Below are 10093 nucleotides of genomic sequence, written 5' to 3'. Positions count from 1 at the left end.
ATTATTAAAAAAACTACCATCCAAGCCAGGGCTATCCTTAGGAAGGTGCAATAGGTGCGGATATGCTCGTATTGAGGGGGACCAACCCACACCCCCCAAGAGCACAATTGCGAACGGACCGAGGGGGCCCTGTGGTGGCCCTTATCCCACCTACCTTTTTTTTTTTTTTGCATTGTTAAAAAATAACCTCTAAAATCCTTAAGTGTGCAGCATGTAAATCTAGATGTTTTTCAAAAGCCCGATTCGGACGGTAATTGTTTCTCATATGGACGTCTGTAAAAATAAATTTACATATCGCCTCAGACCTTAATAAATACACACAATAGAAAATATGCACTACAACAACAGCTTAAAAATATTTAAATTCAGTAATGCAAAAGCGAATACTCTTTAAAAAAAAAAAAAAAAACTTGAATTAAATGTTTCGTTTTGCCATGATTTTGATACGTTATCACTGATGTTTCGTCATTGGAAGCCTCACAAAATCTATATTATAAATTTTATCTTTGTTATGAATTAGGGTAAAGGTGAAGCGCCATCAAACCCCAAGCCAGCAGGTGGCGGTAAACATGTAACACTTGTATCACTATGACATCCTGATCGAAAAAAAAAAAACACACACAGGAAAAAGACAACTGCGTATTTCTGCGACCAAAAACTGCAACACAAACGCTCGTCCTTTGCTGTTGTCATTCCTCCACACAATAGACAACTATAAACCGAGGATTAAGGCTTTTATAAGCCTTGGAATTCTCCTCAAGTTCTGATTCAATAGCTGGGATGCATAATTTCCCTCTAAATTTTAGCTTGTTTAATGGCAGGTATTGGAAATTTCACAGTAAAAAGGAAGATATATTTATTAGACATAGAAGTGCATTAAGCAACCGAAGAAGATTATTTACGCGGTCGTAAGAATCTGCAAGGGAGGCTTTTTATTTTATTTTATATATATATATATATGAATGTAATAGAGAGCCGTTTGTTTTTAATGGGGCTTCTGTAGGAGACATCGAGGTTAGTGGTTATTTGGTTATAACCCAGTATTGGCTAGTTGTTTATTATTGATGTATTTCTGTTTGAGTCGTATATTCTCCAAACTAACGTGCTAAACATTGTTTTGGTTTGGTGTAACGGCGGAATAACTGGCCGATGTTTGTTTATCAAAGAAACTGACATCTAGTGGCGCTAAAGAGTCACTGCAATTCTGTCAGTATATATAATAAAGTTGAATAAACCATGAAGCTCCTGGAAAACTCAAGTTTTGAGGCCATAAACAGTCTGCTCACTATTGAAACGGGAGACTGTAAGATAATTGGACGGTAAGTGCTCAATACTTGGTTTTGTAAACAACATTTACAAATCAGAACACATAAAGAGGAACTGAGTAAAGTGCATGTTCACACTGTTCTGGTGTCAGAGTGTTATTTAAAGTTTTTTTTTTTTTCTAATGACACTGGTGTGATGTTTCTGTAGTATTGAGAGCTACTCCTGTAAGATGGCAGGTGACGACAAGCAGATGTTTAAGCAGTTTTGTCAGGAGGGGCAGCCACATGTGCTGGAGGCTCTGTCTCCTCCGCAGAGCTCAGGAATCAGCCCCAACAAGTAAGTCAAAGACTTTTCTTGAGGTACCCCCTCACTTACACACAATACAATACATGTCTTCCAGAAAGTTATTGCACATTCACTGAAATATGTTTTACTTTCAGACTGAGTCAGAGTTTGGATGATGGGGAGGGTCCTCTCTCAGACAAGTGCAGCAGAAAGACGCTCTTTTACCTGATTGCCACTCTCAATGAATCCTTCCGGCCGGACTACGACTTCAGTCGCACCAAAGGCCACGATTTCAGCAAGGAGCCCAGTGTTAATTGGGTAATTTTGATGTAAAATGGTTACAATTTATGGAACAAAATATGCACTTATTCTTATGTATATAGAATGGGGCATTATAAAACTATTGTAAAATATAATTCATGATTTCCGCAGGTGTTTAATGCAGTGAACAGCAGTTTGTCTGCTGCTGCGGGTGAGGCGTACAGTCACCTACAGCCTCAGTTATGGGAGGCTCTAGACAAGGAGATCAGCCTTGCTGAATGTGACATATACAGGTAGATATTCTGCTTTTAATATCCACGTTCAGTCAGGCTTGCCTAAAATTTGATTAATGCTTTTGAATAGTGTTTGTTTGAATGATACAGCACTAAATTATTAAGCAAGCCCTGATTGCATCCTGTGACAGCTACAATTCAGATCTGGATTCCGACCCTTATGGGGAAGAAGGCAACCTGTGGTCCTTCAACTACTTCTTTTATAACAAAAGACTGAAGAGGATTGTGTTCTTCACATGCCGTTCTGTCAGGTGAGTATCTTTTTGTCAGGGAGAAAGCAATTCAGCATCAACATATAAAAAAGTTATCTTTGAAATGATAGAGGCAATGATTTAATTACAGATTGCGTATTATGTTATATGGAGGTGGAAGATCACTTTTATTCTGCATGGATACATTTAATTGATCAAAAGTGGCAGTAAATACATTTATAATGTGCAAAAGGTTTTTATTTCAAGTAAATGCTGTTCTTTTGAACTTTATCAAAGAATCGTGAAAAAAAAATGTAGCATAACTGTTTTTAACATAGCTAATAATAAGAAAAGTGTCTTTAGCACCAAATTGGGATTTTAGAATAGTTTCTGAATGATTATGAAATTCAACTAAAAAAAAACTTTAAAAAAAAATTTTTTTTATTATTTTATTTTATATCATTGTGATATTTTATTTTACATTATTATTATTATTATTATTATTATTATTATTAAAGATCAGCTGGTCCAATGTGGGGAGAAAAAAAAATTATAAATCCATTGAGCTCTGAATTTTTGTGTTTGTGATCCTTTAGTCTTTTCATGGCTCCACGAGACTCTGGCATCGGCACTGAACTGGATCTGGAGTTAGATGAGGGCAGCTATGAGGAAGAGGAAGAGGGCAACATGGACGAAGAGAGGTGAGGAACTATGCGAACTGCACCGTTATTATTTATTATCACTTCTCTAAGAAGTACTGCATCATGAACCCCCACGTGTTGCGTTATCATCATTCAGACTTGACAGAAAAATGACTGCAAATAAATCATGTGGTTCCCGTGTATTTGCTAGTGGAGAGCCAACAGCCAAAAGTAACATTGCAGTGTAACTGTAAACAGTATTACTCTGATATTACCAGACTGACAAGCAGCAGCTTGTGTTATTGAAGTCAATGATGGATTGATGGTTCTTTCCACAGGTATGGTGCACTGTGTGCCTGATGAAGCCCTCCTTCTTGTCATCTGAAGCCAGCATCTCTTGACTGAGTTTTAATTGCCTGTTATTCTTTTCTGTTTCTTATTCCGTTTTATATATTGTTGGTCATTTCTTAGGAATGGAGAGATGTTGTAATCCAGAGAGTGCTATTTATTACACTTTAACATTTTACTTTATTTCTCTGTGTACTTTCCATTGCATTCTCTTAATTTTCCTCTGAATTCCACTGGAGGAAACATGTGTGATAGGTGTTGTTATTTTTACTTTATTATCCCCCATTTCCAAAGAGGTTGTTTTATTTGTATCTGAGTGCAAGTATATAAGGTTTATTCTCCCTGTCTGTTTTCTCCCTTCTCCCTCTCTTTTTTATTTATTTTTAATTTTTTTTTTTTGTTACCCAAACCTTATTCATTTATATTCATTATTTACACTTGTTTTTATGGCTCCAAGAACTTTACAACAGTATTTCCACTAGGTGGCATCGTTCAACATCCTTGTCTTCTGTCTCTCGTTATCATTTTTTTTTAGCTTATTTTACGTTTTAAGGCATTTTGAGCATTAAATGAAGAGATTGTAAGTCATAGTTCACATTTAAATGTTATTTTGAGTTTCCATATTTTTTAGGTCTATACATGCTTATAACTCATTTTTGTTATATCAACATCCCCCTGAATTTTTTTCACTATTAATTACAATAGAAGTTAATGGATGAGTGTCATTTTATTTTGTAGGATTTAATATATTTTCCTGCAACTTTCTTGCCTCAGGAAAAAAATTATATTTAAACAGATATCAGCGTAAACATCACCCAGTAAATTTATTGGTGTCTTGACCTATGGATCAACTTCCTTTTTTAGTTTCGCCCCCAAAGCTAACAAATATGTGAAAGGAAAACCATGATGAAATGTTGATGATGGTAAAGTTTAGTTTTTGTAAAGCTTTTATTTGTTTTTACTGGTTTTTATTTGGATTTCGTAACATTTGTGAGGTGTATAACGTGAAGTAAACATTGCAGTTCCGCTTTCTTCCATGAAGACCTGTTTGTGGTGACTTATTTTTTGTTGTCTGACAACACATTTGACTCTTGATATTGTTTGCTGATGTGTTTATAGCTGTAGATCTAACATGGTTTTGTGGATATTGATCATCTATAAACGCTGAGTGGGTGTCAGTGACTGTTTCTCAACTTTATTACATCCTGTTTGACATATAGATTGATAGTGAACGAATTTGTCTGATCGGATTCAGTGCTGTTGCTTAGTCTTTCTACTGTGGCTTGAATAAATAACACTTACTCATGATGAGCGCTATAGTTCATATTGTCTGCTGATACAGTATGTGTTGGAGGGCCTCTTGAAGATCTGTCCATTTGTGGTGAAGTTGCAATCTTACTGAATTGCTTTTCTGTTTTAGATTTGACTGTGACCCATCTATGTTTGTAATTTTGAGCACTTTGATGTATCACAGCATTGCACCAGTATAAGAACAGGATACGAGCAGAAAGACCTCTTTTGCTCTTAACTTCAGAGGTTATTTCTACAAATGTTTTGAGTAATATTCCTAAAAAAAAAAATCAAGGATGGAGCACCATTGGATGCAGATTTATGCATTAATGATACATTAACATTTCCTTCTTGGCAGCTTAACACATTTTTATGAGTATTCTTTTAAAGAGCATTTTTGTTATTTTCAAAATGCTGTGTCAAATAAATATTTACTGACTTAATGTGCAGTGATTGCGATTTTTACTTTAGAAAACACGCGTTCTTATTACAAAACCTTGCTGGGATAAAAAAAATAATAAAATAAAGTACTGCTTTTTGTACTGAATGTGAAGATTTTAATATCAATAATCAGGCCCAATCTCATAATGAATCGTTAATAAGCAACAATGCAGTCTTGATTTTTATTTTTATTTTCATTTTATTTGTACTGGCAACAACAAAATACTTGTTTGTAGGTATGTCAACTCTTGAAACAACAACAAATGTAGTGTCCACTTCTCGCTAGTAACATAAAATATCTACAAAATGACAGGTACTTTAACAAAAAAAGGGTGAAAGCATTGCATGCAGGCATCACAAACGATAACGTATGTAAAGCCTTTGTTTCGCTCGACAGGCACACCTCTAAACCATTATATGGATGCTTCCTGTGGTGCATGATTTGCCCCACATCCCTTCAAGGTTAAACCTGCTCTACAGCACAAATACATAGTTTAACAGATGGAAAGACATTTACAAAAGAGGCTCGCAGAAAACACAGAACCCTTTTGAATTCTTCACATGAAAAGGAAACATGAGCACTCGTGCTGACCCGTTGCAGATACACACGCTCAGACTGGGGGAGGAAAAAAACTCAAATCTTTGGTACTTCAACAAGTCCAACAACAACAACAACATTGGCTGTTTTACTGGAGAGAAAAAAGGCACTTTAAATAGTCAAATCTGTATTTTTCCACTGCAAAAATATGTAAACAGTACATAAAAGGCACAAAGTGTGCATCAAGTATACCAGGAATTAAGTTAGAGGTACTTTAATTTACACAACATGGGTGTACAATGGGAAATCCATGCACTGATTAGACAATACTGATGTTAAAATCATGTGCACAAGCCTCATGACTCTCTTTCAGGAACGAAGCTGTGCCGTGAACTAACGTCTTTGTCCTCCGGTGTCGTTTTCTTGGAGGGATCACCACAAATGGATATTTTCAGAGGTAAGAAACACAGTTCTGTCTGTAAAGACTACAAGGTCAGTCTCTGGACCATCCTGAAAACCTCAGCAGTTCCTCGCAAGGTAAAAAACAGTACTGTTATAGTTAATGGAATCTCTTCCATTTGATGCCCTTGAACTCTGCATACCTTACGAGGCAATATCTCTTTCTCCATAGAGTCCAATCCCCTTGATTGTGGGTAAACAGAATGAAGCAGCTCATTAACAATCTTCATTCTCATTTGGTTCAAAATCAGGCACCACCTGATCTGTCGAGTGTCTGGTGCTGGAGTGCTGGTTGAGGGATACGTTGTTGTTACAGTGGAACCACGGGTGGATGAGTATATCTCCAGCCTCGAGCCTCTCCGAGGGAGACTTCCTCAGCATGCAACACACCAGTGACTTAGCCCTGGGTGAAAGAGTCTCTGGGATGGTGAACGCACCCCTGCGAATTTTGCTGAACAGTGCTGTGGGTTCCACGTCCTGAAATGGATAACGTCCTACTAGCATGGTGTAGAGAACAACGCCAAGGCTCCATACGTCGGCAGCCTTCCCTGAGTACGAGTGCCGTGAGTTTAAGATCTCCGGGCCAACGTAGGCTGGGCAGCCATGTTTGTCCGTCAGCGAATCGTCATTCCCGTTAAGAAGACAGGAGTCCTCCAGGTTTTGCAAGACTAGCTTTGTTCTGAGGAAACAAAAGAACATCTATCAGCCACCTGATAACTACCTCCTGCATTAAAAATACTGGAAAATATTTGCTAGATGAGCAAGACAAGGTAACGCCCATGCAAATCCTGCAGGTTGTAATTAGTGTGGATTTAATATTCATACACTTAATTGCATAATTTTTTAGATCTATATATTTTTAAATTACTATATTTTAACTTTTTTTTATTATTTACCTATTTATTTTATATTAACCTATAGTTCATTTATACATTATTTAATATAGTAGTTAATATAAAAGTTTTTTTAAACTATATATTTAAATTTAACAACACCTTTACGGAGTTGTTATACCTAAACATGTTATACCTAAACAATGACAATAAAAATATTAAAATTCTATCCAATACCAATAATTCTTTTCTTACAAAAATATTAAAATTCTTTACTGATTAAATAAAAAACAAAGTAATTTTAAATGCTATAATTAAATTTAGCATTACAACAATAAAAAAAAATGGATATTAATTTTAAGATTTGCTAAAGATTACCTTTAACAATCTTATCAAAGTATTAATGCTTTTTAAAAAATATCATTTAGTTTGCATTAAACAACAACTAAGGTAACTGAAAAGTAAAAATAGGGGAAATGAGCATGAGCGATTAATTACATTCAATACTGAGCGCAAAAAAAGTTTTGTAATATTTGCTGGCATTTATATTATGCATCCCTACTACCAAGAGCAGATATGACTTAGTTAGCTAGTAATTAAAGAATAAAATAGTTACTGACCTCTGTGGATCTGTGAACACGAACTTGCGCAGTTTAAGGTCTCTTAAAATGACACCGTTCTCATGACAGTGTGCGACCGCAGCTGCCATCTGGCCAAACAGGCGCACTGCCTCATCCTCCTGCAGCCTCTTGCAGGTGCGCACGTATGAGTGCATATCTCCATAGTTACGCTCGAAGAATATGTACACGTTGGCCTCCCCGAGCACCACCTCTGAGATCTTGCAGATGTTGCTGTGTGGAAGCAGACGCGTGTAGGGTGCAATGAACTCGTGATACTTCTTAATGGAAAACACCTGGTGGCAACATATCAAAACAAGATGATTATTGATCCCTCTTTACATCAACTTACATTAACAGAAACGATAGTGAAGCATCTATGCTCACCTTGCATGTGTACTCCTGTTCCGTGACCTGATGAACCGCTCTGAACGTCTGAGCTCCTTCTGTGGCCTCCAGCAGGATGTAGGGCCCAATACGCGAGACATGGTGCTTCTCTGACCCCGGCTGCTCAAGGCTCTGGGACAGGGGGTGAAGACAGGGCGCGAGACCAGGGGATGGAGGCTGGCTAAGTCTGCGGCGCTTGCATTTGAATGTATCGGTGTTGTGAGAGTCCTCAAAGTCTACTCGCTTCAGTCGCAGTGGAGGTGTAGGAGTTGACAGGTTCATACTCATCTGTGACAAAAACAAGACTGGGTAAGTTCATGACCTTGTGACAGCATGACCTGATGTACCATAAAGACTGATTGGATGAAGAATGAAGAGTCTATGCACAAAGGTGAAAATGAGTGCATTTGATTATTGCGCCACACTTCAACACTCGGGATAATATCTCACACTAACTAACTAACTAACTCAACAAGAATGGGAGGTTCGTTTATATTGTGTAATGAAAGGAGGTAATTTAAAACTGTTGAATGACTATGTGATGAGCAGGGTTGCTCGATCATACTGACTCAAGATCTTTTCGAAATGCTGCTCGGCGCCTGTGAGTCATACAGTGTTTAAGTTATTACACATTCAAGCGTACGTCATAGAATGACGTAGCCTAGTTTCTTCCACTTCACTATTTTAAATTAACTTTTTCTATTAAAAAATATTAGTACGTTTCGTTTTTGTTTAGAAGACCGTTTTTAAATATTTTCGTGTGTGAGGTTTCGGAACTTGACCCAGGTCACGTCGGACTCGAACCTAAATCCCCAGAGCGAGCGGGTTTTAGCATAAGCGTAAACCACTACGCCAAAGTTCTCAGTTGAATAAACGATTTAAGTAATATGCTCAATAGATAAGATGTGACATCCAAGTTGACAAGGTTCAAACAATAACATGCGCTGCATCACTTTCCTTGTAAAGTTTAACCACAAAGTGTTTCTCAATAATCGTTTAAATGGGAAAGTTGAGCAATAATTGAACTAATCTTGGTTGGATATACTAAATAGTGATTCTAGAGGTTAATGTGACGCTTAAAGGTTTACAGGACTTACCTCGCTGCTCAGACAAAGGACCCGCTCCTCTCCAAAACAGAACAATGAAAACTACAGGCGCACTTAGTTGTGTCTACTTGTCAGAGAACATTTCCACCGGGGGAAAACACTCAATATTATGAAATGAGCACTGGGAAACTGTCAGCTGTAGTTAAGTCTCGACATAAGAAAGAAAATGTCGTCTCCAATGAATGCAGAATAAATATGAGTCCGTTTGAAAGGAGGCGCGTGCCTTATACAGTAACGTTAGGTGATTTGAAAAGTAACTCCGGCTTCAAAGTGTTTTGCAGATATTCGTGCACAATTAGACCTTTTCCATGCGTGTTCTGTCCTTTTCTTTGTCCTGGAGATTGAGCAAATTGATACTTGTAAGTCTGGCGGCAACACCAAGAGATCTTCAGTTGTTGGCACGAATGTCTTTGTTCCTTATTCCCGCTGAATGAACGCGTCCTGCATGGACAATATTTCCTTGGATCTTGATTTTCACTGTTGGTGTAACGTCCTTTGGTGTTAGGATATAGTTTTAGATCTTTCACGGCGAGTACCGGACAAATAAAACTTGATGAAACGCTGTTAAACGCACTTAACTGTAAGTTTTGCTTTACGACACACAAGGAATTGTCCGAAGAAAGTTTAACCGGAGGACGCGTCCGAATTGGTGACAGCACAGAAATGAAAAAGTAGTCCTTTGGTTGGTCTTTTGTTGCTGCCGAAATAAAGGTCCTTTTAGTAATGAGATCACAAATCAGACGTGGCCCCTCAGCCTGACCGTCTGACTGTAAAGTCTCACTTTGGCTGGGCACGTCTAATATGCTCAGTGCGTTACACCAGCCTGACTCGATGATGCTGTTCTTAGTAAGATTGCGACATCTTGGCTCCGCCCCTCGGGTCTGACGACATCTAGTACAGAGCTTCGCAATAGTACGCACTACTTTTGAAGTTTGCAAACACAAAGCGTGGCGTTTAATGGAAATGTTTATCCAATTTTACGCAGTAAACACCGCTAAACCTTGACGGTTTTCAAAAGCAGCGAATAATATGCAGTGCACAATGTGCTGTCAATATAGCCTTCTATTGAATTTCAACGAAGAGGGGAAATAGCGCAGGAAATAAACAAAGTAATGTAATAGATCGTGTGAATGTGCA

General features: G+C 37.7%; 2 protein-coding genes across 2 annotated transcripts; one reads left to right on the top strand and one right to left on the bottom strand.

The window, feature by feature from the left end:
• Positions 1 to 620: 620 nt before the first annotated feature.
• Positions 621 to 5018, top strand: maf1a (MAF1 homolog, negative regulator of RNA polymerase III a). Its single transcript, XM_058791392.1, has 7 exons — positions 621 to 1319; positions 1474 to 1602; positions 1707 to 1869; positions 1984 to 2105; positions 2237 to 2356; positions 2893 to 2997; positions 3276 to 5018. Exons 1-7 carry the CDS (start codon positions 1237 to 1239, stop codon positions 3295 to 3297), a joined length of 744 nt encoding a protein of 247 aa, XP_058647375.1. The 5' UTR covers positions 621 to 1236; the 3' UTR covers positions 3298 to 5018.
• A 166-nt stretch (positions 5019 to 5184) lies between these two features.
• Positions 5185 to 9801, bottom strand: trib3 (tribbles pseudokinase 3). The gene is made up of 4 exons (XM_058792422.1): positions 8948 to 9801; positions 7851 to 8138; positions 7467 to 7759; positions 5185 to 6692 (listed from the first exon to the last, which is right to left on the bottom strand). The coding sequence occupies exons 2-4, from the start codon at positions 8136 to 8138 to the stop codon at positions 6230 to 6232; spliced, it is 1044 nt and encodes a 347-aa protein (XP_058648405.1). The 5' UTR covers positions 8948 to 9801; the 3' UTR covers positions 5185 to 6229.
• Between the last annotated feature and the right edge of the window lie 292 nt (positions 9802 to 10093).

Source organism: Onychostoma macrolepis, chromosome 11 (assembly GCF_012432095.1).
Source record: "Onychostoma macrolepis isolate SWU-2019 chromosome 11, ASM1243209v1, whole genome shotgun sequence".
Classification (NCBI taxonomy): domain Eukaryota; kingdom Metazoa; phylum Chordata; class Actinopteri; order Cypriniformes; family Cyprinidae; genus Onychostoma; species Onychostoma macrolepis.
The sequence above is the reverse complement of the archived record's forward strand: the minus strand, read 5'-3'. Positions and strand labels throughout refer to the sequence as shown.

What these genes read in the sequence shown, in the direction of transcription:
- trib3 (XM_058792422.1), bottom strand. Translation starts at nt 8,138, where the DNA reads ATGAGTATGAACCTGTCAACTCCTACACCTCCACTGCGACTGAAGCGA. An exon ending in AACAGGAGTACACATGCAAG is followed by an intron (nt 7,760 to 7,850) that starts GTGAGCATAGAT and finishes TGTTGCCACCAG; the next exon opens with GTGTTTTCCATTAAGAAGTA. An exon ending in GTGTTCACAGATCCACAGAG is followed by an intron (nt 6,693 to 7,466) that starts GTCAGTAACTAT and finishes TTGTTTCCTCAG; the next exon opens with AACAAAGCTAGTCTTGCAAA.
- maf1a (XM_058791392.1), top strand. Translation starts at nt 1,237, where the DNA reads ATGAAGCTCCTGGAAAACTCAAGTTTTGAGGCCATAAACAGTCTGCTC. An exon ending in GCTGAATGTGACATATACAG is followed by an intron (nt 2,106 to 2,236) that starts GTAGATATTCTG and finishes ATCCTGTGACAG; the next exon opens with CTACAATTCAGATCTGGATT. An exon ending in GGCAACATGGACGAAGAGAG is followed by an intron (nt 2,998 to 3,275) that starts GTGAGGAACTAT and finishes TTCTTTCCACAG; the next exon opens with GTATGGTGCACTGTGTGCCT.